Genomic DNA, 17,844 nt, shown 5'->3' on the forward strand with positions numbered 1-17,844 from the left:
CCCTGCGCGCCGCCGTAGCCGTTGCCATGGTGACGGGCGCAGCGGCCCGCGGAGGCGCCGGGAGCTGCCGTGGAGGCCTCGGCCGGGGGCCCCGCGCCCTGCCCGGGCATGAGGCGGGGCCGGGGCCGCTCTCCACCGCTTCTGCGGGAAGAAGGTGAGGGGTGGGAGTTGGCGGAGTGCGGGAGGGGTCTTCGCGGCTCTCACCAAAGCGGCTGCCCGGGAAGCCGCTGACCCAGCCCTGGCTCCCTTACCTCCCGGTACTTTTCTCTCTATCTACCCTGATCGTGATTTCATGCTGGTTTTTATATTCAGTGTTTTCTGGAGCTGGGTATAAGGGCACGCCAGGCATACCCACTGTGGGTTTTGTAACAGGTAGCTCAAAGTGATGCACGAGCAAGTTTTCAGCAGCCTAATGAGAAAAGGATGACATGACTGGTAATGATTTCTCGTCAGAGATGAGCCAGTTGCCATGTAGCAACTTAAATGGTGAAGGCAGGCGGATACTGCTAATTACTTCAAAGGGTGAAGTTCGGAATTTTTTATTCCAGCCTATGTATTGATAAGGCCATGCTGATGAACATAAATTATATTCTCTACTATTCTTACCCAATCCTCTACCAGTTGACCCAAAAAGACATTTCCAGCCCTTCACCAGGGACTGAAGGGCTGTTGGCATACCAAGGTGGGAATTGTCCTGCTCACTGTTTCAGCAGTTGCTGTGCTTGCTCTCTTCCAGCCCTGTGGAATTGTTCTGGCACTGGAACCATTATCAAAAATACCACAAGTGAGCCAGAGACCTCCTCCTTTTCTTTCATCGCTCTCCTGTGCACGTTAATCAGACTAATTGAAGTTGTTTGTCGTGTTAGATGTTAATTTCAATCCTCTTTAGTTACTAAGGAGGGGTGGGAGTGGTGCAGAGGTACCTTGAGTCAGCTCAGGTCCAGCAGAGCTCCTTTGTGCTGGTTTTGTGATGCTGCCCTTGATCTGCTGCCTGGTTTGCTCTCCCTGCTAGCTCAAGTTTTCTGTGAAGCAGAGCCACCCAGCTCTCTGTTGTTAGAAGCTCTCCTGGCCCTGTGGCAAGTGAAAAGCAGCGCCTAATAATCCATGAGAAACTGAGAAAAGGAGAAATTGCTTCTGAGCTCAGAGCTGTTTCTCTTCACATGTGTCAACATTTTGTCTGCCTTGGAGCATCTCTCCATCACCTGAGCTCAGTCACAGCACTTTTGTTTCACATCCTTTCGTTTTCCATTTTTGATTTCTGTAGATGAATATCTGCAATAAACCCCACAATAAGATCGCTCCAGAGGATTTGGGCGAAGCTGTCCCTGAGGTGAAGGTCCAACGCGCTCGGAGAAATGGCTGGAGCTGGCCCCTGCACCTGTTCCAGGTCACTGCCTGGCTGCTGTTCCTGTTCTTTGCTCTGGTTGGCTTTGGGATCCTGGTTCCCCTCCTGCCCCGCCACTGGCTGCCCGCGGGTTACATCGTATCCTTGGATGGAGAGGGAGCAGGGCTGGTACAAACTGTCCCTGGGGCTTTGGTAGCGCACAACACTTGTTGGGTAGCACAGACAGCATAGGAGAGAAGCACCTGAGCCAGAATGTTTCTCTGAACTGTCACCATCATCTTGGATATCTCCTGATTATAAAAAAACAAGTGCTTTGAGATCCTCACTTTAGGTCACTGATGTTCTGCTTCATCACTCTCCATTAAGGTTACTGCCTTTGCCTCCAATGCTCTTCTGCTGCCTGCTTGCTTCTGCCTGTGCGTTTCCTTTGCTTTATATTATTCTTCTACAGCTATGCTGCAGGGTTTGAGGGAAGTAATACAATAAAGCCCCTCCTGAAACATCCTTGTTGTAAAAGGCAGCCCCACCTCTCTGTGCTGGCTGGGTGAGTCATGCAAGGCAGCTTGGCATGCTCATGGTTGGATCAGGGGTTGCTTGTGGTGGCTCACAGTGGATCTCCTCCCTGGGCACTCTCCTGTGTTCAGGAGGAAAGCTGGGAGTGGCACACAAGGTGGTGTGGTGTGAACCTCAGAGGAGAGGTCTCTTATGGGACAGTCAGGAGCAGCAGTTTAGTACACAGCTAATAAAGACAGTGAAGGGTCTAGAGGAGAAGCAGCTGAGGACCCTTGGCTTGTTCAGCCTGCAGCAGCTGGGGAGTGATCCCAGTGCTCCCAGTACTCCCAGTGCCACTGTGCTATCACCTGTGCCCAGGAAAGGAAATTCCTCAGAACCAGACCTTGTTCTGAAGGGGTGGAGTGTGCACTTACACCATTTGTACATCTGACACAGATGCCTCTAAGTCTTGGATATGTTTGGGATGATTTTGCTTATTATTGTTATAGTTTTTACACCTGCATGATTTAGACATTAATATAATTAGCTCAGTGGTCTTACATCTACTTAGCTTGCTCAAGTCCTTGATATTATCACAGTTCAAACCTTGTGAATTTGCCTACCAAATATGTTAATGCAATCTTAAGTTACTCTTAATTCAACAGATTAATATTTCCTCAAGTTTTACTTCCAGTTAATAAAGCACTAACATCTCTTTTGTGTCAAAGGCAAATCCCTTCCCAATCTGCTTCACCAGCCATCAGATCTCGACTGAGCTGGACCTCTCAGAGGCCTCCTTTTTTAACTTACTACACTGATCTATTTTCTGTAGGTCTTAGTATGATCAATGATGTGCACATCTGGGTGTATAGAAACAATGAACAAACCCTGGCTCCTTTGTAGGAGCCTGCTTTAAAGGTGTGCTCCTCTTCCCTGGGATTCTAAGGAAAAGGAAAGCAAGGAAATCAATACTACTTCCTTGATGTGACCTTTTTTTTCTTGAAAGTCTGGTGCAGTGATAGGGCATGTGCACAGCCTTTCCAAGGAGTCTGTATGGACTGAGAAACTTGGACCTATGTCAGCAGCCTGTACTTGGGCTCAGGTTCTGGTAAGTACAGGTAACTTTGGAAGATATTCTGTGCTAGGAAAGGCACTTCTGCAAGGCAGAGTAGTTCATAATGAGGAAGGATGTTCCTGTAGATTTAGTTGTCTTTTTCCAGGGATATTTATTACAAGGCAAATGTCTCTATCAATGGAGCTCAGATTAATGTGCTGCAATCAGTTATATAGCAGTTTCTAATTCTACACTGCAAATTTTTCATCTGTGTGGGGTTTGTGTATTAAGGATTAAAAGACATGTTAAATCCTTAACTGTGTACTTCAGTGTCCAGGAGTGTGTTTTATCTACCATTTAGTTGTTCATCTTACTGCAGTTTCAATTGATCCTGCGGATGCAAACGTGCGAGAAAAAAACTATCTGGGGCCTCTGGCCACCTTCAACCGTAAGCAGCATGCACATGTCATTGAGAACCATCACTGCCATGTCTGTGATGTGGATGTGTAAGTAGCTCTTCTTTCTCCTGCCCTGTCTTCTTCCCCATTGCATTTCACCATTAGTCCTTAATGTCAGACTATAAGATTTGAAATTGAGCCCCTGAACTGCTACAGTGCAAGTTAAGCTTCATGCTGTGGCAGGATTCAGGTAGTTGGGTAGGGGCCTCTGTCAAATGTGCACACAGGGTTCTGTGTTTTATTTCATTGCTCATGTTGTGTGGAGAAGGCTGTAGTGCGCCATGTTCCTTGAGTGTTGGTGTTTCACCTATCAGTGTGTAAGTAGTGTGTGTGCTTGTCTCTGGCTGGATGCTGGCCAGTTGCAGGAAATGCTTGGAGGGCAGGCATTAACACCAAGCTCTGTAGAATTGCTCAAGGGATTCAAATAAGAATTCAACAATCTCCAAATTAAAAATCATGCAGTGCATTGAAAAGCGAATTTCGGGATTGTGGTGCAGCAGTGACAGATAAGTTAGGGAGATGAAGTACTCCTGATGCAGAAGGTTTACTCACTGTTATCAGGATCTCTGCTGCTGTATCCCCCTGTGTTTGAGTCACTGAAAAGTCGTAGTAATGAGCTCTGGTGCTGCCATGCTAATGCCACCCTTTCCTTGGCAGGAGTGCCAAGTCAAAGCACTGTGGAACTTGCAACAAGTGTGTGTGTGGCTTTGATCATCACTGCAAATGGCTCAACAACTGTGTGGGAGAGAGGAATTACTGGTAAGAGCTTGGCATTGTGGCAGAAGCACAACTCTGCATCAATAATGTGGCTCCATCTCTTTCTGGGGTTCTCCTGTATCTCAGTCCAGTCTGTACTTAGACTTGCAGAACCACTTTTCTTTTATCCCCTGGCTGAATAGAATCTGTCATGAGAAAACTAGATGGAAAATACAAGCATAATCATTCAAATAACCAGGGATAAAATTCCTAAACTTAGAATGTTGTAGCTGAACATCTGTAAGTAAAAACAGAGAGCATAGAGTTACTATTTGGTATTAGGAAATGCTTACAGGATGTTAATTGAGTGTCCTTAGTGCTTCTGAAAGCTGAAGTAGGAATGGAACCATGATGGTGCTGTTCCAATTTGAAACAACCTGCATCCAGATCATGTGCTTTCCCTACAAGACTTGCCAGTTGGCAGGAGTCACAGCAGCATATAGGGACCTCTAATCCATGCCAGGTTTGAGATAAGAATAAGGAGACTGCCACTGATGCTTCTCAATTTACTTTCCTGCACTTAAACCCCGTGGAAAGCAAAGTGGTGTTGTTGCTGGGTGCCATGTTACACTGACGGCTGGTGAAGCAGATTGGGAAGGGATTTGCCTTTGACACATACTACACTTCAGATTTTGTGCAAGGGACCTCTTTGTCTGTCCTAGATATACTCTACTGTTTTGTAACCATGGTTGCACTAAAGGGTCACAGTTTAGTCCCTCAGAGTAACAAATAATAAGTAAAGCTGTTCACCAGTATCTATCAGAAGTATAAGAAAGCCTGACAGTAATTGGAGATAGCTGTCTCTATCTCTTTGTTTATTAGAGGCTGGGATATTGATTTGTGTGTGTGATGTTATTGAAGGCACTGAGAGCTCTCCCTTTCCTGGCAGGCTCTTTTTGAACAGTGTGCTGTCTGCCATTCTGGGCCTGGGGCTTCTGCTGCTCGTCGCTTTCTACGTCTTTGTGGAGTTCTTCGTGGACCCCGCGGTGCTTCGCTCTGACCAGCACTTCGATGGTACTGCAGTGCTCCACATCAGCATCCTGGGGATCTGCCAGCATGTCTTGATGAGGGTTTGGATTCTGTCAGCTCTTCCACTGAGGAGGAATTCCATTCCTTACTGCTTCCATTTTATATTTCTGTTGGAGTATCTCTGCTCAGCTGGATGGAATGTCTTTCCTTACAGAGCTAATTGCTCTTCCTAAAAGCCTTGCAGACACTGGATTTCTTAGACCTCCAGTGCACAATGGGTCTGCAGCTACTTTTGAGTTAGCAGGATTTCCAGCTATAAAGTTTATTTAGAGAGAATTCATACCTGGACAATCTACTTACCTCCAACTCTGTTTTACAGCTTTGAGGAACCACATGGACCGCTGGTTTGTGTTTCTTCCTGCATCTCCTGTTGAGACTCGGGCACCTGCCATTTTGGTGACAGCTGGGATTTTCATTCTTCTGAGCCTAGTGACCATGATCCTGCTGGGCCACCTCTTGACCTTTCACATCTATCTCTGTAGGTGTTTTGTTCCTGTCATCTATACCCTCATTTCATTTTTGCTTATCTTCTGCTCATCCTGCATTCACTGTGTGTTCATCCTTGTCACTAATATGCACCCATTGTGTAAAATTGGGATTTAACATAATATTTCTGAATTTCCCCCTGTACCAGGTAGGCTTATCAGTGCTTGTGTAATGTGGGGCTTGTGTTGGGCCTCTGCAGCCATGTTTAAGCTATGTTGTCCTGAAACTGAAAGTACATGGTAGGGTACTGGAGAGGCCAAGTGGGATGAACTGGTCAATGTCAGCTTGATGCCAGCGATGGCAGATTCAGATTAACTCCACATATGGCCTTTGTGAGTCTCCTGACAGTCCTCCCCAGTATTTCTGTTGTGTGAAAGAGCTTGTATTTTTCCCTTACCCCAGAGAAATGTGGATGCATGGAGCTGAATTTCTGATTGGAGCACTGCCATCCAGGTTAAGGTACCTTCATGGAAATTGTGCCATATTGATACAAGAAGATTTGTGGAATTCAGAGAAAGAGGCTTTCAGAAAGGCTTCTCTTTAGATCTACTGCTTGTTGCTCTGGCAAGAAAGGATATTTATGTTTGTTTATGTAGAAATGAACATCAAAAACTTTTTTAAGCCATCGTCTACAATTAAGCCAATGCTTTTTGGCTGCTAATGAAAGTCATGATAGGGAAAGATCTTACATTTGCAGTGGTTGGTGGTGCCAGAAGTAGGAAAGAAGGGATGTGATTGAAGAGAAGTGAGGACAGAGGTTACAGAGGATCCTTGGATGGATTTTCAGGTTCTCAGTTAACAGACCTGCAGCTGCCAACACAAACTAGGTCAGCACAAACCAGCAGGGCTCCAGAAGCAAAACAGTCACACTGCTGAAGTGTAGTGTTTGATAGGGGAGTGTTCCCAGCTGGCATGGACAGTGCACCCAGTGAGGACACTGACCATCATTTTCTTCTACAGCCTCTTTGAACTTGTCTGAAGTTTGGGCATGCTGCAATTTCACTTCCTTGGCAGAATTAACAGTTGGCTTTTCTCGGTTAATGGCACTGCCTGGAGATTTGAAAGGTTGATCTAGCACTTTTTAAAGACAAAAAGCATAACAAAGCTCCAGGAAGGTTTCTCCTGAATGAAAAAGGATTATTCTGTTTAGTCCTAGTATTTATCCTGTCCTTGTGTGCAGCTTCCACAAGAGGGTGCTCCCTGCCTGAGATGATGACCTGCTTTATCTGACAGACTGAAACCTCTGTGTGTGCCACTAGTTGTGCTCTGGGCTTGGGGGAGATTTTGCTGCTCTTGTCTTAAGGTGATTCTTTTTCCTCATTCAGAATAAATTTTGAGCCAAATTAACTTTTACTTTTGGCCCAATTTTAAATCTTTATCTTCCATCTTATGTGAAAACAGAATTGTTGCTAATGTTTTTAATGTTTTATTACATTATAATAAAAGTAGAATAAAAAGAAAAAACAGTAGGGAATATAGGAAAGCATATAGTGTTACTCACAAACTGATTATATTTTGCATGTTGTGTGCTGCAGTTTTAACTGGCCAAAAATGCAGTATTTCAACTAAATAGCTTTATTAAAATATTTTAAAAGTTACACTGTAAGTATTCAGAAACCAACAAGATCCAATTGGTTAATAGGCCTTTGCTTATGAAGCAACATTCTGTTTTTCAAAGAAAGCAAAGGGTGCCATTCTAGGAGCACTTGCCAGCACCCTGCACTGTCCCTGTTAAGTAATCACTTGGCTGCAGACTCACATTCATCTCTGTGTTCTCTCTTCTTGGCTAAATGGATCCTGATTTTTTATTTCTGCATAAGGTGATTGTGATTCCTTAATGAGGTGATTTTTATTTATTCATAAAGTGATTCTCCCCCACTTCTCTGTGAAGTAGTCCTGTGTTCAGGGCATGGTATTGAGAGGTAAGATATCAATGATGTAAATGTCTTCAGGCAGAGGGAGGATTTTAGTCCAGCTGATCCTAGGCATCTGCTTTAACTCCTGTAAAAAGGAGGAATAACCATGAGGCTGTGCACTAAAACCCTTCAGCATCCCTTTCTGGGTTTATTCTCTAAAAATACTTAAGGTCATTATGGGAAGAACATCTGCTTTTTGGACTCTTTTTGGTCTCATGAAGAAACCAAGTTGCTCAGAAATGTCGCATGCTGTTGGTCATTCATGGAAGCAGATGTGTTTGCATGGGCACCTGGAGAGCTCACAAAGTCAGGGACATGGGAACTCTGGGCACATCTGTTTGGCACGAGGCAAGCTGTGCATTTGATGCTCACTGGTTTGCACATTAAGTGTCTCAATCACTGCAGGGCACTCTAACCTGCTCCATTTCTTCTCTCCATTTAGCACCACCTTCTGCAATACCTTCTGATTGCTCACTGAGCTGTTTGTACAGTGCAGATCTTAAACCTCTTAGACAGGAATAATGGATTTGCCCTGAAATGAACTGAACAAATGACTACAGTATAGAAGGCTGTACCATTCTAGGACACTTTAGAATAGCAGGACTATAAGAAAGCATTGTGATGGTGACAAGAAAGGATATGGTACGATGTACAATGCACAGCTGCTTTTGGCTTGGATTATCAGTTTCTTCATGTTTATAGTTACTATTTGATGGTATAGTTATCCAGCCTGTTTGTGTAAGTGCAGTCAGGGAGGGGCCTTTCCTGTGCTGACAGGTCTCTTTCTTCCCTTTCAGTGTGGCACAAGCTGACTACGTATGAGTACATCCTGCAGCAGCGTCCCCAGCAGCAGCCAGACAAGGTGGACAAGAAACAGGAGTCTTGTTCCTCCCAAGTGAGACCCAGTCAGGTACTCATCCTACTTCCAGCCCATTTCCCAAAACCAGCCTTGTTTGTTTGCTGTGTAAACTTTGCTTCACTTTCTTGTGCTCCATATTTTAAAGGCAGTTGCCAGAGATAAGACTTGGTACTTTGATGGAGTTGAGTAGGATGTGAAAGAGTGCAAGGCCTGTAATTCCATGAACACTTTAGGTATAAGCAAGCAGTGCTTTCAAAGGAATCAATCCCACCCACTCTCTTCTTCCACCACTTGTTTTGGGCCCTGCACTATCTCCTCTCTTCTGCCAGCACAGCTGTTCATTAGGACAGGGTGGGGGAACTCATCTGAGTAACAATAAACTTTATTAAAAAAACAGTTGAGCTGGCCCAGCTCCCTCCCATTTGGTTCACCAAGCAGTCACATAAATGCCTGGCTCAGCACAAAGGAAGGTGACTGAGGAGTGGGAAGAATCCTTTCCCTGAAAAGGACAGGACCATCTGTTTGGGTGGCACTGCACATCCTGGGGCCTTGTGTCATGGCTTCAAATGAGACAGGCTCTAGGGCTGGGGAAGCTGGGGGTAATCACTGAGCAGCAGTAATTTAACCATCTTAAAAGGACACCAATTTTTCAGAAATTACCCAGATATCTGCTCTTCTTTGAAATTAGTCTGTACAATGATATAGGTCCTTGTGATTAGCATGATGTTGATCTATATCTCTGTAAAAAGAGTTCTACAAGCTCTTAAATGCTGTTAAGGCTCTGCTGAGGCAAGTATATCAGGCTCTGAATTGAGAGGTTCAGTGTAATTGATTTTGATAAATTATTGGATTAACTCAAATTTTGACTGGACATATTCTTTACTGACTTCAGCAGGGGCTTAAACAGAAATTTCCAAAAATTCTTCCTAATCTAAATTATTCTGTGATTCTCAGTCGTGTATAATTTTTCATTTTATGCAAGTAAGTTAGCTACTATACAAACAGTTTTGTATTTAATAAGAAATTAATTAAATACAAGCTTCATCCAAGTATTCTCTGTAGAGATACTGGGATGTCTCCAGATTCATCCATAGTTCTTCCCTATCAAAGCAAAGGGGAAAGTGAGCTCATTCACTTTTCTATAATATGAAGTCCCTAGCTTTTCATATATATTTTTTACTGTTTTGGAAAAGTTGAACTTTCAGTTTAAACAGAGGTTTCCATAACAACAAAAATATTTGGCACTTTGTTTCACAGAGCTTTGCTTACTATGAAGATTAAAACAAAAATAAAGCATTAGCTCTAATAATCTAGTTATTCAATTTTAGTTGATACTGAAAATGTATTTGAACAGGGGTGGACTTTATGTGTGCGTGCACTTTTAGGATGTTGGCATTCTCCTGTCCTGTGTTGTTCTCCTGTCTGCACTGGTTGTTATCTAGATATGTGTGAATATGGTTAATTTGAAGCAGCAAGCCTGGAAGGAGCAGGGTGAAAAGGAGTTTGATGTTTCAGGACTGCAGTTAGGACCTTGGGGAACAAGACTGGATGATGCCCAGTAACATTGTTAAGAAAAATGTTAACCCACTAGATTTTCCTTGTTTCTTACATAGCAACCAGAGATAAACACAAACAAACAGATTGGAGTAGGAGGACACCAAGTGACTTGCCTTTTGTAAGCTGTGTTGAATACAGCCTTCTTTAGCTTGAACACTGCAACCCTTTGTAATTGATCCAACATGTTGTAAGCATAAAATGGAAATCATCCTCTTCCCACTTTTGTCTGAACTGCTCATTCATTTTAGGGACTAAGAAGAAACATGCATTTCCCCTTTAATGCTTGTTTTTGAGCCTTATTCAGGCTTGGGTGTTGGTTTTGGCTTCAATTCTCCATGTTGGTCTGTGGTTAAGTCTTCAGCTATGTTCAAGTTAAAGGATTCTTGTTCAGGGTAAAGGATTCTTATGTACTTGTAGGATCTACAAAATAAGAGTCCTAATTTTGCACATTTAAGTGGTTCAGATGTCACAAAAAATGCAGAGCAGTTGGGCACATTGAGTCTTTGCTTCTGTTACCATACCTAAAGCAGGATGTGCAAGTAACCATTTTTTCTGTAGTCATTTGCAGTCTAAAGAAATATAAACTAAACCAAACCCTGTGCTTTAATGCATAATTGCCTTCATGCCAGGGAGCTGGCTTTCATATGAGGCCAGCTGGGATGTGATTCTTCTCACATTCCTAAAGCTTTGAGCTTGCTTTGGAAACTGATTCAGGTTGGTGGGGTTTGATTTTAAATTCTAAACACAGATTTTACTCAGCTTCCCTTACAGTTTCAGAATTGTTTCTTTCTTCCAATATTGATGAAACACAAACTTAGTCTTCACTCTCAGCCTCAACACTTGCAACAGACTCACCTTCCTTGGGACAAGAACTCTTTTTTTCCTGTTCAATTCTGCTTCCCTCCAGGCAGACAGCACTTCAGGGCACTTCTGACCCAGGAAGGATTCTGATTCTCCTGCTAAATGCCTGGGAGCAGAGGGAGGCTTGGCTCTGTGCTGTGGCTGTAGCTTGTGTCACACTCTGAGGGAACATTGTATTTTCTACTGATTGAGTCTCATTTGTTTTCATAGTCAGCTCTAATGCTTTACTTTCATTTATGTGGCTGGTTTGGGTCTACATTATTTATAGAAGGCTGAAATGAACAAAATGGATTTAAAAAGGCTCTTTCATTCCCTGCTTGGAAAGAAATTGTCCACGTTATTCTCAAGATGAATCATTTATTAAGCTCCCTTGAAATGCCAGTCCTGCAGTCCTGTTTATGTGCTGTGGACATTGAATCCTGATTGTTTTCAGTTGTTCTGTGCAGGGGGATGTCTCCTGCTGCAGCTCATTTCAGCCATGAGCTGCTTCCCTCTGAAAAGACCTGCATGTCCTGCCTCTACACTCACAGTGACACCAGACTGTGTCTGGTCTCCTTCCCTTGTGACTCAGGTGCATGAGGCCTGAATGTAAATCTGATTGTAAATGTCCCAAGGAGCTTTGAGGAGACATTGTGCACACTTTGTTGGTGATGAGTGATGATGTGACTTGAGTTACAAGTTCCAATTGCAATACATGTAGTAAATTTCTGCAGATTATTAATCTTGCATTCGGATACATTTTTAAATCAGAAAGACATGGTTTTGATTTCTAAACCAATTCCCTTTAGATTTTATGTTACCACATACAAAATAGCTGATTTTTTTTTCTCTTTTTATTTGTCTTTTTATTCCTAACATCTGAAATGATTTTTTGGCTGTCACTGAATGTGCAGCTCCATGGGTTCTTTTCCAGTTCAGAGACTGTTGCTTTGTCTATGAAGTTTAAACTGCTTTTCCCACATGCTTCACTGTCCATCTTTACCTCTAGCAATATTGATTTTTTTGTGCCATTTTAGCACCCTGTAATTCAATATTGCAAAGATCTTCCGCAGCTCTTTGCGGCTGGCTTTCATTTTTAATGCCTGACATCAGGGAGTGTCATCACCAGGCTTCTCACTGCTCTGCTCTTTTGTTGATTGTTTATGAATTTGTTCAAGTGCAGAGGCCCTGGATCTCTCAGGAGCTCATTTGTGCCGTGTCCAACTTTGACTTCATTTTCTCAAATTTGCTGATCAGGCTCTTCAGAAAAAAAGGTCTTCATGATCTTGTTTTAGCTATTTTTGCAGCTAATGCCTATCACGTTTTAAATCCTTCTATCTTAACCTAAAAGTTACTTTAAAATATCTTTATAGTCACTACACAGTTAAACACTTATGAAGAAGTTCTCTGATGGTTATCCAAGTTTAAAAGCAGCTGATAAGTCGTGTCCAGGTCTTTCTGAGCATGGTTTATCCTTTTTTGATAGCAGTGCTTCATACTCTTCATCCCTTGGTACTCTGACCATCCTAACTGGGTGTTTTTGAGGGAGAACTGGGGTCCTTTCCTGTAATGCAGCACTTGGATTTAGGAGACTTATTCTTTTAATTTTTCTGAAAATATGCAGTTTTCAAGTTCAACTGTCATTACTCTGAGCTCATCCATACCTGAGGCAAATAAACAATATATCACACTCATTTTTAAAAATCAGCAGGTCTTAACCATACAGGGTCACACAAGAAATAGAAAACACTTTATGTTTTTCCTGTATATTTAATGCTTCCATTCTCCTCACCTCCATTTTGCATTTAAAGGACATTTTTTGCATTCACTGCAGAGTTCCTCAGATTGGACTGTGTAACTAATGGAAGCTTTAAGTGGTATTTTGAATGTGCTCCCAAGAAATGACTAAGCTGATCTCTGTAAGTGTGATTTGGTTTTGAGACATATAAAATACTGACTGGACTAAACAAATTAATCAAAGACTTCTAATTGTGCCAATCTTGGGTTTTTCATCTTCTTAAGCTGCAGCTTCCTGCTGTGCTACCAATAAGGACAAAAGATATTTGGCATAAGGAGAAAGAGTACATCTATAATAAAAATCCCTCTTCTCCCCTCTGTATTAGTCTGAAGTTGTTGTTTGTTTTGTTTTTTCCAGGAAGCAGAGTTATTGTCAGGTAATCCTGGCTATACAGACCCTGGAATTCGAGTAGAAGAATTCTCAACAGTAACTGCAGGAAAAAGGTGAGAAAAGTCAAGGAAAAGATTCTCCCAGCATCCTTTGTGGTGAATGGGAAGTTGCTATCAAGGTCAGTGATGGATAGGGAGCACCAGTGTTTTGAGCAAGGCATGGTGAAATCTTTGAGTTTCAGGAGGGTAGATACCTGCAGGAATACTTGCCTTCCCTCTCCTGGGAAAATATCTTTCCTAGAATATTCTGTTTAGGCTGTTTTAAATTAAATATTTTATAGCAAACTGCTTTCTATTAATTGTTCTATATTAAAATTACTTTAAGGCTGGCTGATTTCTCCTGCAACTCCTCTATTGAGCTCATTATAATTACATGAACTCAGGTTGTGAAGAAATGCATCACAACAGTTACAAATTTATAACCTAGGCAAGCACTCATGGGAAACCAGGATCCTTGTCTCTAAATTAGTCCTTTCCTGTTAACTTGTGTCCCTGGGGATTTCCTTTTTATTTTGCACAATTGTGCAGGAGAAGTTCCCCTGCAGTTTTGCTGGGAATGCTGTGTAAGGCAGGGGAGGCTGTGATCAGCCTGATCTGTGTGTGCAGGCAAAGAGGGCATCAGACTTCAGTCCTGCCTTAGGGAATCACCTTGTGTGTCTGCTGTGTTTTTAGCTTTCCACAGCTCTATGTCCATAACCAAGAAGGTGACCCCAAGCAGAGCTCATCCCCTGAGTCCCCATCTCTGCAGTCTGTGGCCCCTTCTCAGGTAAGGAGGATTTGGCACACACCAAACCTGCTGCTGACAACCCACCCAGGTGCTCAGGCATGTTCACTCTAGAGCAGGCTGTGCTTCCCTGCTCACACAGGCTCTGCCTCCCCTCTGTGAGTGTGGCTGTGCCCTGCAGTCACCAAATCCAGGTGATGTTCTCCTGTCCCTGCTCACAGGCATAATCAGAGCTGTCCTCCAGTCCCCTCATAAGCTCCCAGCTGTAACACAGCTGTAATCCAGTGCCTTGCTGCCCCAGTGCAGCTCAGTGACTCTGACTGTGCTGCTTTGTTGATGTAAGAAGCTCTGCATGTTTCTGTAGAGCAAAATCCAACAGTCTCAATGTTCAAATAAAGCAGTTTCCCGGGGAAACATGGTGAGTGTGGATGTGGAGCTGGAGTGTATGGAACAGCTCTCCAAAGTCTCAGGCTGGGCTCCTGATATTCAGGTATCTGCATTCAGATGCTCTCTCCTCTTGCTCAGGTGGCAGGTGGTAGTGCCTTTCCTCTTTCCTCCAACCTTATTAATCAGTCTTGCCATTTAGATGGTAAGAAAAATTCATTTTCATCTATACTGTATTTGGGACAAGGACTGTCCCTTTCTTGGGACATCCTGTGCTCTGTGAGTTTTGGTTCCCTCTTCTAGTTTGGCTTTACAAATGCAAGTGACCAGTGTCTCATACAACCCCCAGCTCTATGAGACAACAGCTTCAAGGTACCTACACACAGAGAATCACTGTATGCAGATAGAGTGGGAGTGTGTTCATTAAATCCCTGTTCTCTGTTACTGCTTTGTAGTATCTCAGTCTTTATTGGTAAAATATTCTTGGACTTTGGTTATACCTAGTGCTTGTTATTCAAAGTAGGAAAAATTAAAAAGAGGTAACAAGTAAAAAAAATATCTCCTTCCTTTGGGCTGGTGAAGTGACTTCCCTTCTCTTGGGCTACTTGCTTTCACAGCAGCAGAAGAAAAGAAGAAAGAAAATGCAGAAAGTTTCTTCCTGTGCAATGGACAGTGGATCTAAAGCACATGCTACACCTCAGCTCTCCTTCCCAGATCCCTCATCAGGTGAGAGTGCACCAGTCAGCTCCTCTACTGAATCTTGCATAAATATATGTGCGATTTGCTTTAACACTAGTGCATCAGCCAGAGCAGAGTTCCTGGGCTTGTTGATGTCTTTGTGGGGCTGAGGGATCTCTCTCTCCTTAAGGTTTCTTCTCCCTTTATTTCCATCTGCAGAGCTCCCAGCCATGGCTGCTGCCACCTCACCTTCCCACAGGCTTCAGCTCTTAGTGCCAGCTTTTCCTCTGAGAGCTGCTGTGTCCCCCAGCAGCATGGGCCTCATCCAGGCAGCAGCACCCCCAGCTCACTATCACTCACAGTCTGCTGAGTCCATGGATGAGATTCCTGTGGCTCAGACTTGCCTTGGGAGCCCAGTCCTTCAAGGGCCTCCTAAGAATAACTCAGGCAACTCTCAACGTTCTCCCTTGTCCACAGACAATCCCAGAGGAGTCAGGAAGAAGAATCTGTATTCTGAGCACAAGGTCAAAAGGAGAAGCTGCCAGCAGGACAGACACACGGAACGAGACCTGGAGCTTTTTTCTAAGATTCCTGCTGTGTTTGTAAGTAAGAGCAGTGGAGAACCTCTTGTCCCTCAGCCCCAGCCCAATGAGAGCACGTCAGAGCCTGACCACAGAAAATGCACCAGCAAGCAGCATGTGGGCACACAGGATCCATGCTCAAAGGACATAAGGACAAGCACCACAGCGGCCTAGGGACCATCCTTCCAAAGCCATGGCCTTTGGGAGCAGCATTAGTGCTGTGTGGAGCCCTGCAGGACTCACTCTCACTGTGCTGTCAGGCTGCAGTGGGACATTTCTCATGCTCAGCCAAAGGCAGGAGGCAGCAAGGTGGCAAACCTGAGGTAGACTTGTTGCTCATGAGAGCTCAAGTGCTTTCCCTGGAAGGCCAACCCCTCTTGGCCCTCTGCATGCTGGTACTGCAGTAAGTTCCCAGCAGAGTGTATGGGGAAGAGCAAGGCTGCACCTCTGCCATTCCCTGCTCCCTGAAAGCTGTATTTCCATCTGCCTACTCCCTGTCATTGGATCATGCTCAGGGGCTTCAGCAGGTGGCCAGGGAGTAACCTCAGGATTGCCCCATCCCTTATACCGCTTTCCACTGTGCACCCTCAAGCCAACTCCACCACCAGCATCTTCTCTGGAAGGCAGCATAGCTTGACCTGCTCCCCCTTCCCAGCAGCCTGGGGTGCCCCACACTGCAGCATTCTCATCAGAAGTTTTGGGATACAGAAGGCCCTGAAACCTTTGCAATTCCTGGGCTGCCAGATCTGTATTAGCCCCCAGCCAATCCTGGTGTGTGTGTAGTGCAGAAAGACCCCACAGCAGACAGTGGGGCACATGGCCAGTGCCTGGAGCCACAGCAGCCTGTGCTGGGGGTGAGCTGCAGAGAGCTGTCTGGGCTGCCATCCTACAGCACCTCTGCTCTCCCTGCCCTCTTGGCTTCCCCAGGCAGCATGCCCTGTTCCATGTTCCCGGCTGAGTGCTGAGGCTGGGCCTTCAGCAAGCCCTGTCTGCCTAGCAGCCAGCTGATCTCAGAGCCCAGACAGCAGCCACCAGCATGGCCATGTCTGACAGGATTTGGCACAGCCCTGAGCAGCAGCACTGGCATGGCTGGATGCACATTTCCAGGCACATCCCCAGCACAGCACACTGCTGGTGCTGTGAGCAGACAGGTGCACCAGCAAAGAAAAGGAAGCCAGGGAAGTCTTCATCACCCTTCAAAATGACCTTTCTCCAGCCTATGGTGGTTGCAGGTTAAGGAAGGACAGGACAAAGCATGGTGCTGTGAGAGCCAAGGTAAGCTGTTCTCCCTCAGTCTGCAAGCATTCCTTGGAACTGAGCAGGACAGGGATCTGGGGCCAAAGGCTCTTTGGGCACAGTCAGCATGAGACAGGCAGGCTGGACTCACAGCCTTGATGGGAGAGTCTAGCCTGAGAGAAAGACCTGGGAGTGTTTTAAAGGGCTGCCTTACCACTCTTCTCTTGTCTGATTTTTGTCTCCTGGAAGAACTGGGATGAGGAGCTTTGACTCTTCATCAATTTACCCCAGAAGAATTACCCCAATTTACATCAGAAGAAGTCAAGTCTCATGTAGCTGTTGGAGTCATTTTGTCTCAGTTTGCAGGAAGGGCTGGCCTGTGGTCACACTCCTTGCAGCTTCCCTGCCTGCTGTGGCCAGCGGTGCCCTCTGGCAGTGTGACCCTTGGGAAAGCAGGTGAGTGTGGACCAGCAGACATGGCACTGGTGTCTGCAGAGACCAGGGCATTGCTCACCTATGGCTCCCAGTTAGACAAAGCCCTTCCTATTGTTTCTCCTCATGTCTGCTGTCATCCAAGGAAACTGTGTCCTGCAGCACTGCTGGGCTCATGGTTTTCCAAGGCCAGCTGCCCCTCCACCAGAAAGCATTGGTAATTCCTCTTCAGCAGGTGCCCCTGAGCAGACCTTGTGTGTTTTCTTACTCTGTCCATGCAGAATCAGTCCCAAAATCATGTATGGAGCTCTTTGGTAGCTCTGGCCACAATAAAATTTTCTATATTCTTTGCTAAATAGTTTCCTCCTTTCTTTTGCAGCAATTCCTGGCTCTGCCCTGTTGATGATCCCCAGGCTGTTTGGGTTCACTTCTCCCTGAGCCTCTGCAGTCCCAGAAGGGCTCAGCACTGTAATTGATGTGGGGGTGACCACAGTCCCTTCTCCACAGAGCCTTTTGGGTGTTCGATGGGAGTGTCTTCCCTGAGGGGTAGGGACCAGACCATCTTCTCCCTGAGCTGTGTACCCCAGCCTGGTCTTTGTGCTGGAGCACCGGAGGAAGGAGCCCAGCCAGCTCTGCATTGTGCTGCAGAAAGGCTGCTGTGCTCTTTGGGCTGAGGGGAGCTGGGGTTCCTGGGCAATCAGATGTCCAGGCCATCCTTCTGCTGCCTTCAGCTGCAGCATTTGCTCCACTCTGCTGAATAACTGAAGGCTGCCAAACATGCAAGGCTGTGTCCGTGCATTGGAGCAGCTGGGTGCTGAGCCAAGAGCCAG

At 45.0% G+C, this 17,844-nt stretch overlaps 1 protein-coding gene across 2 annotated transcripts; it reads left to right on the plus strand.

Moving 5' to 3' along the window:
* The first annotated feature begins 37 nt into the window (after window positions 1-37).
* Window positions 38-17,364, plus strand: ZDHHC1 (zinc finger DHHC-type containing 1). Of its 2 annotated transcripts, none has more exons than XM_064723328.1 (11): window positions 38-154; window positions 1,265-1,483; window positions 3,222-3,397; window positions 4,007-4,108; window positions 4,995-5,119; window positions 5,454-5,612; window positions 8,334-8,446; window positions 12,948-13,033; window positions 13,652-13,745; window positions 14,705-14,813; window positions 15,243-17,364. In XM_064723328.1, the coding sequence occupies exons 2-11, from the start codon at window positions 1,265-1,267 to the stop codon at window positions 15,518-15,520; spliced, it is 1,461 nt and encodes a 486-aa protein (XP_064579398.1). In that variant the 5' UTR covers window positions 38-154; the 3' UTR covers window positions 15,521-17,364. The 2 variants fall into 2 exon arrangements, with proteins under 2 accessions (XP_064579398.1, XP_064579399.1); XM_064723329.1 differs by having other exon boundaries at window positions 14,708-14,813.
* The last annotated feature ends 480 nt before the right edge of the window (window positions 17,365-17,844 follow it).

Source organism: Zonotrichia leucophrys, chromosome 11 (genome assembly GCF_028769735.1).
Source record: "Zonotrichia leucophrys gambelii isolate GWCS_2022_RI chromosome 11, RI_Zleu_2.0, whole genome shotgun sequence".
NCBI classification, from domain to species: Eukaryota; Metazoa; Chordata; class Aves; order Passeriformes; family Passerellidae; genus Zonotrichia; species Zonotrichia leucophrys.